The sequence below is a fragment of the Athene cunicularia genome (genome assembly GCF_003259725.1).
Source record: "Athene cunicularia isolate RWA chromosome 17 unlocalized genomic scaffold, athCun1 chr17_part1, whole genome shotgun sequence".
Classification (NCBI taxonomy): Eukaryota; Metazoa; Chordata; class Aves; order Strigiformes; family Strigidae; genus Athene; species Athene cunicularia.
Window position 1 is genome coordinate 212246 of NW_020799122.1, and position 16146 is coordinate 228391.

Consider the following 16146-nt stretch of genomic DNA (forward strand, 5'->3'; position numbering starts at 1 on the left):
AACAAAATACAACGTCTTTGTGTCGCTTGACCAAAGCAAGTACAAAGCAGCTGGCCATCTCGAGGAGGAAACCTTACATTTGCCTTCAAACAGAAACACCTGAGAGACACGGGGCCTGGGGCCGGTGCTGCGGCGCTGCCCCCCCACGCCAGGAGCAGCTTCCCGGAGGTGCCCAGCGCTGGGCAGCGCCCAGCCAGCACCCAGCGCACAACCTGCGCCCCTGTACCGCCGCTGCCGAGGCCCGTGTCCGCTCACCCTCCAGCTCGCCCATCGGCGCAGGGACCTGCAGGAGTGGCTCTGCCTGTGGGTCTGCGGGCAGAGCCCTGCGATGAAGGGACACAGCAGGTGTTTGCTGGAGGAGCTGGGGAGCAGCTCGGCCTGAAGAGTCAACTGCACCAGGTTCTGCAGACACAGCCTCCTGCGCTTGTTTGTGCCCCACAAGGGGAAACAATTCCACCAACGCAAACGAACCAAACCAAACCGTGGAGGAGGTGTAAGAAGTAGGGTACGTTCTGCCTCTTGTTACATTTCATTCCTCTCCTAAAACCCCCTTCTTCGTTACCTGAATTTTCAGGCCTTACAAGCGAGGGCATTTGACAGGTATTTTGCTGAAACAGTCATTCTGAATCTGCCCACAGGGTCTCAGGGGACTGACCCCCGCATCCCCCCGACCGCAAACGCCCAGAGCCAGACAAATATCCGCATCCTCCAGCTGCGTTAGCACCATATAAACACACCCTCTGCAGCTGCGTGAGCTTAGAACTCACTCAAATTTAATTCAGCTTTATTACACGACAAAAGTCTTTGCTGGCACGCATCTTGTACACACGGAAAACTGGCAACACTGTTGGTAAATTTTAGCCAGAAATTAATAGTATCAGCTGCATGTTCATGAATATAAAGGAAAAATTCTCTCTGCAAAATTCCAGCTGTCCCAGCAGTGTAAGTCTACCTCAGCAAAGCTCGGCTGAGGATCTACCATCTCCCCAGAACGCGCGTGCGGCGAAGGCACCCAGAGCGCGCCTGAGCAGGCTGCGCCGGCGGAAAGGAGCCGAGTGGAGCCACGAGCTGTAACTCCCGTCGGATTGAGGCCGGGGCCCAGAGCTGCAGGCAGCACTGCTGGGGACGGCAAACGCTGCCGAGGAGACTGAACCCGACCCCGAGCACTGGCCGCTGGCCCGCTGTCAGCCCGACGGCCACCCCTGGCTGGGGCCTCTGCTCCGCTGCAGAGCTGGGCACGGCCCTGGAGCACAAAACCCGAACGACCATCCTGCATGGAACAGCGGTGCCGGCAAAAAGAGACACCAGGAGGAGTTTGTCTCTAAAGGTTTTTGATTCCTTGTTAGTACACGAGTATTGAACTGCAACTTTTTATAACACTTCAGGAAAAGCATTTAAAATGCAAGTCCCTTAGTAATTAACTATCTAAATGTAGACACGGAGACTGTAGGTTTGCTCTAGAAGCATTTTAATTTACAAACAGCAATTCCCATTGACTTTATACCATAAAAAAAGCAATTTACAAGCAAGAAACAAATTCATCAGAACAAAATAAAGCAGCACTGAAATATTCATGTCACAAATCTAAAAACAAAGTGAATACAAGAGTAAAATATCATTTGAATAAATATTTTAAAATTCATGCTATAAAATAATCCTTAATGGCAAGTTATTAATTGTTACAGCATCAGCTTAGCTAGCTTCATTTACTTCATATGGTGATGAAGTGTGGAGTTGTGAGGTTACCGGTTTATATTGCAAGATAATGACACCAGGTCAAGTCATTCAAACTGTTCAATTATTTATCATGAAAAACAACCATACAAATAAAAGTTATTTAAAAATACAATTTTTCAGTCAGAAACAAACACTGTTAAAATCGTGCAAGAGCCCTACCTCTAATCCGACCGGCAGCCGGGGGCTCGCAGGGCAAGTCCCGGGCTGGATCTGTAGCACATGTACATGGAGAGACAGCAGTTTATTGTATCCACCACCCCAGGAGTTACTGACGTAAACCGGGAGCAAACCTGCTCAGTTACTGATACTTCGCTTTACACCCCCTGAAGAAATACAGGAACACATGTCCCAGGCTTACTTGTTTGTTTAGCTTTTTTTTTTTTTTTAAATGTAAACTTGCATAACTTAAGTTAATGCTGTCACAGGGATGTGCAAGTAGTATTAAATCTACAATATTAAATACAACTATTCTGGCACTTGTTAAAATATATGTAAAATGCACACAGATTATAAACTTTGAACATTTTGAATGACTTTACTAAACTTCCAATTCAATCACTGAGTATTATGAAATTTACAATTCATGAAATAAACAGATTCATATAAAGAATTTACATAATTCCCCAAATACTTTCAAATATAAAATTTAATAAATAACCCTGACCAGTCAAAAAGCACCATTCAAGGGTAAAATTCCCTTGGAAAATAGATTAGGTGTTGCATATTTGAGTCCCTTTCAATGGTTTCATGTGAAACCTGTTTAGAAAAATGACAATAAAAGAATCACAGTAAACTAATACAAAAATTCAAATAAGATAGATATAGATATATATATATATTAAGGTAAAGCTCATTCAATCTTTTCCCAGCCCTTGATTTTATTCCTGCTGTTCTTCCCATAATTCAGCCTAAACGTATTAAGAGGCCTCCTTGCTTTGTCTAAAAGAAAACCAAAGGCTTCAGCATAAACCGTGGATTTATGCCGGGGAAGACTGCGTTAAGAACTATCAATTTAGGCCTACAGTATATTCTGCTGAACAGTGAACTGACAGTATCCTTTATGCTATCGAGAGATTTCACACTAAAAAAGCAGAGCCAATCTTGAGGCCTTAGTGACCAAACTGAACTTTTGATATACTGTAAGTATTTACAAAGTCATTTTCTAAATGTATTTACAAGTTTAAAAGAAATAATATGGAAGATAACTGATTAAGAAAACTAGAATAACTGTTTAAAACCACAAACATTAGCAAAGGTATAAAATCCTTTATTTTCACAGTTTGTCATAATAGGTTAAACATATAGAGGAAAGGACACTGTCACTGTTTTCACATTTGTCTATAATCAAAAGGTAGATTAAGAAGAGACTCAATTATGAACCAGCCTATATAATTTCATGATTTATTTTGCTGTCAAATATTTCTTCACGTATTTTATTGACTTCTGCATTTATTGTAAATGAAATGTGTAACAGCTCTGTGCTAACGTAAAACTGTACAGACACAAGACACTGTACAGTACTTCCACGACTCGCTTGAACTAACACAGCATCCTCTGATTTGGTGGCCTTGTGAAATGAACTTCCATCAGGTAATGCCTCATGTTTCATGACAACATCATCCTGGCACACCGTTATGCGACAAGGCACAATTTAATTGCTGCTGCCAGGTCTGAAGTTCGTTTCCTACCAGAGTCACACGCGCTGTAATGTCACTGTGACGCTCGGTGACGTTCCGCGCTCGCCCACGTGCGCGTCCCTCGAAGCCCTGCGGGACTCTACAGCACCGTGTTATGGCTTGATCATTATTGACACTGCTAGCAGTGGGGAGGGTCAATGGCATATCCACACCAACAGGAGCAAGCCCAACTTGCAAACTGCTGAATCATGATTTTGTACAAAAAGTGATCATTTCCTGCTCCTTAACAGTCCCGTTACAATGTTTTGAACCTGAACCTGTACAATCAAAGCGATGTTGTTGTTTTTGTTTGTCAGAGACAATTTTGGATAAGTCACTCTTTGGTAAACTCAAACCATTTTAATACATTTACAAATACAAATAACTAGATTTAAATAATGTTAAGATTGTGACACAGAGAAATTCAAGAAATATAAAATTAGTACCCATATCCTGCTATCCTCAACTCATACTTCCATGGAAAAAGTCACACCAAAGGCACCACAGCACAGGTCCAAGATAAAGGGTTAAGAATAACTACATTTCTTGGATTTTGCATGTCTCAAACTTAATTTATCAAAACACTTTTTTTTTTTTCATTTAATTACTTAAAACAAACATTTAGGAAAAGAACAGTATCAGAAACACCAACATGTTTTTAGGTGGGTAAACATACAGGCTACCTCCCTAGACACAGACATATACTTCCCCTTACTGGAAACAACAGTTCTACTGTCGCTTTGAGGAGAGAAACATCTCCCCACCCTCTGCCTCTTTATTTGGGCAGTTTTAGGACAAAGAGGCAAATTACGGGCTCAATTTAACTGAAACTGCTCCCAGGGAGCAGGCAGGGTTCATACTGTAAATCCATATTTAGTGGAATTAATTCTTATTGCAGACTGTCACAATATTAAGAACTAGTGTATTTAATAAAGCTACTGCACAAATGTGCCCCAACTTCTCAGGAGCCAAAAAAGCTTTACAAGATAGCAAACCTACCTTTTTGCTTTCCTGTAACTTAGGAACAAAGTTTTATTTTCTGAATTTCAGGAGTTAAACAGCATGTCTACAGATGTATTTTCAATATTTGCTAAATAAACATAAGGCCCAATTATATAAAAACCTGTATTTTAAAGAAGCATGTGATTAGTTTCATTCTGTTCATCAGGTAGAATTTTACACAGTAGTGTCTGCCAGTTCATGCTTTTGAGGTCTTTTAAGCTATTGGGGTTTTTTGTGTGGTTGGTTTGTTTGGGGTGGGTTTTTTTTGTTTGTTGTTGCTTTTTTTTTTTTGTCTTTTTTTTTTTTTTCTTAACTGTTACCATTATGTTTCACATTTTATATATTATACTGACCTAAATGATGAAGTTAGCACCATATTTAAAAAAGCATTTGGTGAAACAAAAAGATTTAGAGTATTTGTAAAGATGTTGGTAGTTCCTTTATGCAGAAAACAACCACTGAAAATAGTAGGGAAGCCATAGCAACTCTGTAATACTCACACATGAAATAACAGATATATTGCTTGAAATTCCCATAGAGTATTTCTTTTTTTTTTTTTTACAAAAAAAAAGTACAAATTCCAAGTGCTGACGTATCACTTGGAGGTTTAAGTAGGAAGTCAATGTGCACCTGAAAACAGCTCTCTGTGTAGAGACCTATTAAAACACTGCTTGGAAATACTGTAGTTTAAACTACAACATCTCTCTCAGGTTTTAACCAACCATGAAGAGCGATGAAGTTAAATTTAATTACCTGGTATGGTTCTACAGTACGAAATGAAGGTAGATTCTGAGGCCAGTAAAAACACATTTAAAACCACAATGCTACTTTTAGATTTGCTAATATTTTTTTTATATATATATATATAGATATATCTATCTCTATATATATAAAAAGGTCAGCACCACAGGTTGTCCAGCTTGCATTCCAGACAACTAACAAAACCCCTCAACAATTTAACCATAATTTAATAGATTTATGGCATTTGGTTTACATATGTTATAAAGCAAAGCTATTAAAACAAGGTAATTCACTTTGCTCACTTTTGCACACAAAGTAATAGTCTAATAAAATGAAAACCAAACAACATTCTTTTAAAACCAAAACCATCCTCCCAAAGTCCGAAGTCCTAAATCCTAAGCAGAGAAGAGACCTAGCAGTCGAAAGAGTGGTACATGGCATAAACCTTGACATTCACCTCAACCGGAGTAGGAAAGCATTTTATATATATAAAGCAAATTTATATATATAAACAGACTACCTACCAAAAAGTTAGTAAAAGCAAACAGATTTCATCATGACACACGGAAGGAATCCAAGCTATAATATTCTCTCTACCCACTGCTGCGTAACTCATTACCAGCAACAGGATTTAAGAAACAAAATGAGGGAGATTACAGCTTCTTGGTGTTTCCAGCAGAGCTGCCAATCTCACTCTAATATCTTTCACCACTGGAATTTGGGTGTCGCCAGATCAACCAGTAGGGACACTTTAGCAGACTCTTCCCTTCCCCAGCACACTGTCTTATATTTTGCGCTTCTTCAAAAGTAAAAAAAAACAAAACAAAAACAACCAAACAACCCAGCCTCCTTCAAAAACAAAGAATACTTGTGTAGTCTTCTCTGGAAACCATTTCAAACTGATTTCCGCTAGGTCAGGAAAATTAAAAGGCTGTTGTACTGAAGATTACTAAAAGAATAAAAGATTTTAAAAATACATTAGTAATGTGCTTGTTTGCGTTGCACTTTGAATGTAGCATTTTAATCGGATGTGTTAGACATTGCATGAATTTCCATACTAGAATCCATTGCTTCAGAAGCTGAAGCATCATTATCTACTTTCTGTTCCACAAACGCTTCTGTTCTGTCTGGAGACTCTACCCTGTTTCTTACTTCTGTTATCCCAGGGTGGTTTTTTCGCAAATGCTGGTTTAGTGTACCCTGGAAAGGAAAACATTTTCCACAGATCTCACAGCGAAAGGGCTTGTCATCTGTGTGACCGCGAATATGATACTCAAGCTGGTCCTTGCGGGTGTATTTCTTCCCACAAAATTTGCAGACAAAAGGAGTTATTCCCATGTGCAACCGCATGTGCCGATCAAGGCTCCCTTTCTGGTTGAAAGACTTTCCACAGTAAATGCAAATCAGCCTCTCGTTGTACGGATACCAGTGACCTCTCGTGTTTCTCTCCCGTGGGCTGTTTTCGTATCCTGGGTTACTGACCATGGACTCGCTGTCGGCCCCCTGTACCAAGCCCTGGACATCGCTGTGCAGGTGCCCAGCAGACACCCGCTTCTGGCGCGCGCGCCCCCCTCTGAAGCAGCTCAGCATCGACCGTGAAGGACTCGTATTGCTCAGGCTCCCGAAGGTTTCAGACACGCCTGTAGCCTGCGATGCGGCGTGGGTAAACGAATAAACGTGCTGTAAGACAGACCCATAGGACCCAACGTTGACGGCCACCACCTGCTCCCCGTCGACCATCTCCGTGTGGTAGCCGTCGTCGCCGAGGGACGAGCTGTCGGAGCAGCTCGGCCTGTCGGACTTCTCCATTTTAACCTTCACCTCTGCAATCTGACTTTCCCTTACTATCAGGTCGCCTTGCTCATGATCACCTTCAATCTGAATCTCGTACTCGGAGATGCTCCCGCTGCTTCCTCGATCCGAATGCCCTTCCTCTTGCAGACGACTACGCAGAGTTTTGCCTGGAGTCGTTTCCATCCTAAGATCGCTGCCTGCTGTGGACTGTCGCACCTGAGAGCAATAGGGGGGAGATATCTCAATGGGATTGGCAAAGTAGCTGCTGTCCTTAACTCCGTTGCGATTTTCTGCATTTTCTTCAGCACCAACAGTGACAGAGTCAACATCACCGACACTGATCTTAGAGTGAATACTCTCCAGTATCTGTGTGCATTTGTCAATGACACACTGCATCTGTAGAAAGCTAGCTGCAGTCAGAAAGCTAACAACATCCTTCAGCTGTAGGGACATCCTTCCAGTGTAACAAAAAGAAAGCAACTGTTCAAAAACATTGGGATTTTTAATAACTGATATTGATAAGCCACTCATGGTGCTTAACGCTGAATGGTCACGGAAATACGGAGAGCTGGCAGCTAAGACAGCTTTATGGGCTCGAAATGGCTGACCCTGAATATGCACAATTATGTCACATAGCTTTCCTTGCAAGCGGAGTTCGTTTAACTGGCTCAGAACAGTGTTGCTGTACTCGGGCACATCGAACTGAATGAAACTGCTGCTGTCCATTTCTACTGGTGTAAAGAGTAATCTGAAAGAAAAAGGAGAGGATTTACAACTGAGAAGGAATACAGAATTTTCCATTTAAAAAGCAAGGCTTGCACACGCTGAAGTTCAGTCACCATGTTGATCTGTTTCAGGTGCATTACAACAGAACAGTTGGCATAAATACCTGATATAATACAAAAAGTAGAGTCTTAATCTACCCATTTCTTGCATTTCTATAATTTGAACTACCCTTCTGAAACATTCAATTGCTCATAATATGTCACAGGCTCCCTGGAACAGTCTATGTCCTGAAAAGAACTTTGCAATTTCACTCCCTGGTAAGAACTGCAGAACAATACCCCCACCCTCCCAAAAGGATATTAATTTTATAGTCGGTAGGCAAGTTAAAAACCTCAGAACCTTTAGGAGGTCTTCAAGGCAGATGCTACATCAACACTTGCATGGAACTGCATTGTTAAATCACCCAAGAATGATTTTTGGAAGGTACCTCATGAAGTTTGAAAAACCTGCTGAAGAAAAGCCACAGGTGCATGTGCGTGTGTGTGTGCATACAGACACACACAAAAAATTTTTTTAAAAAGTTCCTTAGGTCTAGATACATTGAATTTATTTCAGAGGAGATGAATATACTACACCAGTGACATTTCCATTTCATCGTTTACCTCCTTAGAAAATAATCACAATAATTATTTTTAAAAAGTAAAAAACAGTCTTTCAACATTCACAGAACAAGGAAATCCTAGTGAAAGGAAACATTTAAGTCTGGACTCAATTCCAAACTATATACCCAGTGTGTCAGAGGTTCTCAGATAATAATTAATTTGTGTCAATATGCGAGGCAGCATTTGAAGGGTGTTTGAGCCACCCAAGAACTTTCTTTTTTTTTTTTTTTAAATTTCCTTTCGTGATTTTTTCTTTTTTAAATAAACTGTGACATGAACTTTGAAGCTCATCTGACACAGTAGTGATTTCCTAGCTAGAATGATTTGACATCTAAATTCTAACCTGTCTCAAAAGCCACGGGTACTCACTCGCCTGACACACTGGGAAAGGATGTTCCAAGAGGCTTTAGAGAAATGCATACATTTCAAAACAAGATCTAAAGAAGAGCACTTTACCTGTTTTTCATAGACCATTATCATAAAAAGCACACACACGCTTGTCCCCTTGAGAGAGTCTCTCTGTAGCAGACATCACCCTACATTTCCAAGACTGGGCCCCTAATTGACTGCCCAAGAATCTTCAGACTTTTTATAGCTGTTCTTGTTCTTATTAACGCAGAAGTCTAAACACGTAACATTGCCACCGTACCTGCTTTTCCAATTGGACAAACAGATCTCAACATCATCCATTGACTTCTGATGCAGGAAGCATGTCCAATGTATCACAACATACTAGTGGATTGTTTTTTCCTATTAATGTCTTATGTTACATGCTGTAATGGGACATATGAACAATTTAAATCAAATGATGAAAATTCAGGCACTCCAAAGCCAAAACCAACAGGTAGGAATATGATAAAAAGCCTACAAGGAAGAACTGGAACTGTATCAGCTGTCACTTAAAACTCACATTCGGAACCTCCACAAAAGGAACTTCTTTTCAGCAGAGAAACAAGATGTCCAGCTCCCTGACTTGACTAACGTTAAGTCTGATTTAGAAAACTGTCAAAAACTCGCACAGATCATTCAAGATCAGGTTATCAGAGTTGATAAACACGTTCTGCAAGTTACCAACGTGTCATAGATTAAAATGGGTAAACCAGACTGCATTTGAGCTTTTACAGTTGTGTCAAAGCAGGGGAAAAGATGATTTATACAGTCTTGCATCTGATGAGGGAAATAAGGACTAAAGGTGGTTAACAGAAGCGGTGCGATCGCAGCATCTCTACAAGGACAGCTTTGGCAGGACACTTCGAGCATCCAGCTAACAAAGCTACAGAACAACTCGGAGCTTGTGAGCTGGTGCAAATCAGACCTCGGTCAGAAATCAAACATCACAACAACCCCCCCCCAATCTAACAGTGGTGTAGCTCAACAGCAAGACTGACCTTGTTGCTCTGAGCATCCCTGCTCGTGTCCCAGCAGATGCACCCGCTCCATGAGCAAGACACAAGCGTCAGCAGTGGGGACACCCCTCTCACAGACAACCCAGCACGGGTCACTGCCTGCCCAGCTATGCACAGAGGCAACATCAGGACATTCCTGATTAAGCTTCTATTTCCTAAGTGGAGGAAGAAGTTTTGTTGACCTGAAGTGAACAGGCACGTCACCTTGTCTGAGGACCGTGCACAAACCACCAGAGCAGGCCCAGAAGTGACTGCTCACCATTCCTGCATCACTTCAGGTCCTGGAGCTAAGGAACCCAGAAACTTCCCACCAGAAATTGCTCCTTTGTGTCTAGAATGTATGGAAAGTCTGTCATATATAGAAAGTGGCCTTCCTCCTCACCCCGTACTTCCCTAAGGGCTCTTACTCCAGCAACTTAGTTCTTGACAAAATATTAAAATACAAACTGTCACCACGAGCACTAGTCCAGACAGAAAGAATGAAATAAGGATAGGCAACGGAGTAGAAGGAAGATGGACATTTTATGCCTTACCATGGAGAGAAAAAAATAATTCTTTTGGTCACAGCATCTCTAGATGAATTTGTGCTTCCTAGGACATGGCCACACAATGAAAATGGACTGTGAGCACGTAGCAGAGAAGGCACAAGAACCAGGACAAGAGGGACACCAAGGGGAAAGGGATCCTCAGCGATCTTTGCACATCACAACTGTGTCAGAACATCTAATTATCTCCACAGGCTTATGGATCTATAAGCAATTCTGCATCCTCATTCTCAGAGGTGTTTCATCTTTCTTTTGGAAAACAAAGAAGCTTATTTTCCTTAAACTGTTAGGAGTAAACATCACAAATCCTGGTAGAGAGTGGAGAGGATGACAGAGTTAAAGGTCTAGAAGTCTGGCTGTCAGCAGAGCAGAAAACCAGTAACAACCAGAAGTAGGGATCAAGGAACACACAGTATTGCTCTGAAAGCAAACAGATCAAGTACACTAAACAGCCCAGAAAACAGTGGACAGTGAGTTTCTGCACCCATCTACTCTTAAAAAAAGTGAACAGCTACAGCACACACTTGTGACTACTTTTCCACCTTAGTTTCTTCCACTGAAGACGTGTGCCTCCTGTGATCTTGAGAACACCTACAGAAAGCTGGAGTTAAATAACAAGCATTTGAACAGTGGCAGCACCGGACAGAAGGGAACCCTTCTCTGGCTTCCAGCCAAACTCTGAAATCTCTAGTTGAAGAGGTCCTGGAACTGATGGTTACCCATGAACACCCCACCTGGGAGCAGGAGGGCTGGAGCAGGGATGGCACCGAGACAGCAGCAATTTTGCTGGGGTCGGCAGCAGACACACCGAGTGCCATGCACGGGCTGGGGAAGACAAGGCACGGGGAAGCAGCTGGGCATGGCACACGTCAGAGAAGCAGGCACCACTGGCAATGTTTTATTGATGAATAATGGTTAGAAGAATGATCTTATTTATTCACATAAATCCCCAGTGTCACTAGAAGATAAAAGTCATCTTTGGGTTATATTCCCATACACAAGAGGTATTATTTTATTTGTATACAGAATCAAATTAGCAGTTCCATAATCAAATTCCAGTGGAATTAACCAAAATCTTGTTCAGCGGTGTATTGTACCATAACAGTACTCAATTACTTATTGATGCTGTCAGGCCAGTAGCTCTTTTAAGACAATATGATTTATGGTTGGAGTATTTCTGAAACAGTCCTGGAAGATCACTACAGTTTGAAAAGGCCAATGAGAACCCCCACAGTTTTCTGACAGCTTCTTCCAAGTCAAAATATCTCCCTAAACCCTTTTTTCTTGGTGTGAGGTGAGTAGCATTAAACTGAAGCAGAAAGGTACTCTAAAACATAAAAGTAACTTTGGATGCATCCACTGTATGTTCTAGAAAACAATTATCCCTGCAGTTAACCAGAGAGGCATAAGGAAGCTTTGCTTCCCAAAGCAACGACAATGTAACTACTTTAATTCACCCAACGATTCTTTATAAAACTAGCAGAGGTGAAAAAAAAAAAAATTAATGTGTAGTCAGAGGTCATGTCCAGCACCTCCCATGGTATTTCAGCACATACGGAGGTAACCTGTACCCTTCAGGTCCAAGACCTCAGTACAGTAGTCCAGAATCAGGACAATTTTATTTGTATTACGCTAACTTAAGCATCTGGGGGGCAGTGAGGACTAAGACAAACCACAGAAATTGTAGGTACTGTCATTGTTTTGTCTTGCTTTAGCTTCCACCCCTGACTGTGGGACAGTGTAATGTTAGGTTGAGGTCCTGCAACATTCAAGTCCAGCTCTGGGCACCCATCTGTGAACTGGTTCTCTCTGAACCTTCCTGCCTAAGCAGATCAAAGTGTTTAAGGTTTTCAGAAATATTACGTATCCAAGAAATTGGCTGAGGGCTGTCTAGTTTTAAAGCCCAGGCCAGAACCAGACACCAAGTTCACTAAGTCTTAGCAGGGCTCTGTGTGGAGCCTCCTATCTATTTCTGTAGATGATCCAGTCACACTCAAAAGAGCCGTATCAATTCTCTTCGCGTCTGCGTTACATTTATTCATCGGGGTCTTATGCAGCAAGTGCAGACCATAGCACCAATTTACCAGCAGCGGATCGCAGCCCTACGTCTTCAAACAAAAGCGTTCATGGGAGTAACCTGTGAACGTGAGAGTGACATGCGTTTAACATTTCTCATCAGATTTCAGAAGAAACTTACTTTAGAAATTATGCTCTATGAAAGCTCTTATTTCACTTAAAACCCCAAGAATAGATGGTGACAAAACACATTGGGTATTTAATTTTCCTGACATCATACAGTAGAGCAGGGAAGCATCATATAACTACAACACGAAGCTGTGTCTCTGCCAACGGCGTATTAGTTTCTGCTTCTAAGTCTGCACCTGTTTCATTTCATTCCCTCACTGGTGTGTGATTCACTGTTCTCACAGACAGGTGAATGATACAAATTACGTTTATTTTAACTCACACAAAGGTGTGAGAAAAGATCCCTTGCATTTTCTTTAGTTAGCTCAGCAACAGCAGTTCCTTGGGGAAAAAACACACGTTACAAATCGTTACTGTTGTAGCATATGTCTGAAAACAGAAATACATAGAGAAGTTAGGAGGACCATAATGAAAATTAAGAGCAAAACAAAAAAAAGTGCTCCATGACACCAAGAATGGATACTCCATACATCACTGCTCTGACTACAGAGAAAAAGCAAGAAAAGAATCAAGTATTAGTATAAATCAGTGCACTCCTCCCTTGCATTTTTTAGGAATCAGTAGTCACCCAATTTACACCATCTGTGAGAAGACATCATTGCAAAAATGTATCATCATTCAAGAGAATTTTAACCTAGGAGGTAACCCTATCAGCTGTGATCAAGGAAGTTTTAGGGCAAAAATCTTTATCACTCTCACTCCTTTCAGTCTGCCCTTGCCTTAGTCTTCAGACTGCAGCAGCCACAACAACTAATGCTGGTGGTATCAAAGGAAAAACTGCCACCAGATAATGACACAGTCTAGGGGCATTTCAAAATATTTTATTTCTCTTTAAATAATCTTTGAAAAGAGGGCAGAAACAGATCACATCCTCTTTTACCAGTTTATACCTCTCATAACAGTAAAGTATTATATTCTCTTTTGAAAGTCAACATACAGTGCCCTTGGATGCCCTTATGCAGGGGACACAGGGTCCCCCATGTACAGCAAGCTTCCCTATGGCTAGAAAACACATTTTAATATCGCAGTCATTTAACAAAAAAAAAACAAAAAGAAGAACAAAAAGGCAACTCTCTCACCAACTGGAGAACTACAACCACTTATAATAATATAAGCAGTACTATGTAGATATGTAGCACTGGGTTTTGCATCAATTCTTCCTGAATTCAAGCAGCCATCTTCTCAGGAACTCTGAATCATGAAGAATCATGAAGGAGACTAAATTATTTATATTTACCTCAGGTGAGACAATCAGATACCACTGGTTTTTATAGACTTAAAAATCAATTGCACTAAAGGTTTTCCCAGAAACACACACATTGAATAATAAAAATAGAATCTTGTGTATTTTCAGCTCATACATGCAGTCTGTTTTGCCATGCAGGCATCCTCCCGGTGACAGAAAATATACCTAATGACACACTTCTCCATGGAATTTACTCACTAAAATCATAGACTTACATAGACATATATAAATTTAAAACAACTCCTTTAAACCACAGAACGGATGACTGGGAGAATGTTTCTACTTGATACTTAAAGGAACACTTGGAGCTTAATGGAAATGATATATAAAGTAAGTCTTTATGTACCAACTAGATTTTTCTAAACTTTGGCTGCAGTACATAGAACTAATGTTTAAAAGCTCTTTACCATAACATTTATTACATAAATCAGAGCACTACAGTAAGCAGAAAACTGTTGAAAATGTTACTCCTGAATCTGATCACCTAGATGTTACCTCATAGCAGTAATTTGCAAAGACATGACTGTTAACTAAAACCGAAGAAATTAATGACACAAAGCAATAGGCTTCAAGGTTGGTGGTAAAATTGCAAGTAACTGCTTGATCACATAAAGTGATAGTTTTTCGAAGCTTTCTTTTGAAGCTTCCCTTGAATGGAACATTAAACAAGCACAGACTTACTGTTCAAGTACTTGTTGTGTCAAAAAGATCATTTCCTAAATCACTCTTACTTACACTCTTCTTTTGTGAACTCCTGGTTTCCAGAGAACTACAAAGCTGAATTCTTATCCATATTATTATTATCCATAGAAGAATACACCAAACAATAATCTTTGCTTAAGTTGATTTGTACTCTTTGTTTCTAAGCTCACTCGAATATATTTAAAACTTAAGACACACTGGAGAGTACAAGTAGAGAGATTGCTGCATATAAACACAAAGTTCTGATATCTCAGAGCAAGTGACTGTCATGGACTCAGATGGAAGATTAGCAAAGAGTTGATATGCAGATCCTAAGAGATGCTACAGCACAACAGAAAATTCTGGTAATATTTCTGTTGCAGCATCATGTTTCATTTTGCTTGCAGCTTCTCCAGTGGGATAAAATGCACTTTATTTATGGCATCTTTTACACTTACAGTCATCTCAAAACCCTTTCCAACTCAGTTCAACACCTCATTCTGTTAGATTCACCTCTAACAGGTACATAAAACTGCCAGCATGATTAAAACCAGCTAGCACAAGCCTGTGTTTACGTGCAAACTCCCTCTGTCCATACTTTTGTTAAGCTCAGTACTGTTCTGAACAGTCTCTGGTATAGCTGATTCCTGAATCAAAAACCATCCAAAAAAGCCCCTAAATGAGAACTAAGTTACCTTTCTAGTAGTCTAATAACAGAGTAACACAACACTTATGGAAACTACCATGTTTCTCAAAATAAACAGCTATGGAAGCAATTAGTTCCTTTCTTCACAAAACAGGATTTCAGATGGTCACTCCTCCAAATGCTAACCACTCACAAACAACCCCATATAGATTTAATTCACAAGGTGTGTTAGGCTTTGGGAAAGTCTGAACTCAGCTTAAAAAAGTGCCCAGGGGAATCAAAAGAAATATAGACAGTTTGGCCAGAACTTGAACAGTGAAGTAAAGCAAGCATACAATAAAAGGTGCATGTGTCTTATTCTTCATTGGAAAACAGCTTTGAAAGTCAGTCTGCTTCACTTCCATTAGACTCAAATACAGAATCTGTTACAGTAGTGGAGACTACACAACAATTTTAAACTTTGTTACATTACCTCATAAAGATGCAGGAAACCCCAGTTTGCTCAGAAACTAAAGCCAGCCAGTACAGGCTGAAACGGAGTTACTGGAAAACTTAAGTTCTCACACACTTTCACCAGCAGGTACCAGAACGCTACAGTGAAAGCCAGTGTCATGATTCCTCTGCAGAGAGAGGCAACACTCTGCTCACAGTACTGAACAGCCACGGTGAAATCAAGAGCAAACCCCGAGTCTGTCAGGCAAGCACTGCCAAAGCGTTGCAGAGCACCATCCCTGCATTTGCATGGCCGAGCAAGACACTAAATCCCTACACTTTCTTAAGAAAATTTTTTACTAATTCAGACTTTTGTCCAACAAAAATTGAAAAGGATTTATTTTTACCTCACCAACATTCACGTGATAAATAAAAAAAAACACCTGAAGGAGTGGATGATTTAACATCAAAATTAAAAGCAATTTATATGTATGTATGTACACACACACTAATTTAATAACAATACAAACCTATTCCCAGTGCTTAGTGTGGTGCAGCAGGGAAATTATTGGAACTGCATATTTAGCATTTCATAGAGAAAAAAGAACAGAAGGAGGCCTCTTATTTGAGCAAATATCCAAGGAAAG

At 40.7% G+C, this 16146-nt stretch overlaps 1 protein-coding gene across 1 annotated transcript; it reads right to left on the reverse strand.

The window, feature by feature from the left end:
- Positions 1-1451: 1451 nt before the first annotated feature.
- On the reverse strand, positions 1452-15856 carry ZBTB34 (zinc finger and BTB domain containing 34). The gene is made up of 2 exons (XM_026860161.1): positions 8988-15856; positions 1452-7698 (listed from the first exon to the last, which is right to left on the reverse strand). Exons 1-2 carry the CDS (start codon positions 9026-9028, stop codon positions 6177-6179), a joined length of 1563 nt encoding a protein of 520 aa, XP_026715962.1. The 5' UTR covers positions 9029-15856; the 3' UTR covers positions 1452-6176.
- Between the last annotated feature and the right edge of the window lie 290 nt (positions 15857-16146).

What these genes read in the sequence shown, in the direction of transcription:
- ZBTB34 (XM_026860161.1), bottom strand. Translation starts at nt 9,028, where the DNA reads ATGGATGATGTTGAGATCTGTTTGTCCAATTGGAAAAGCAG. An exon ending in TTGTCCAATTGGAAAAGCAG is followed by an intron (nt 7,699 to 8,987) that starts GTACGGTGGCAA and finishes TTTTTCTTTCAG; the next exon opens with ATTACTCTTTACACCAGTAG.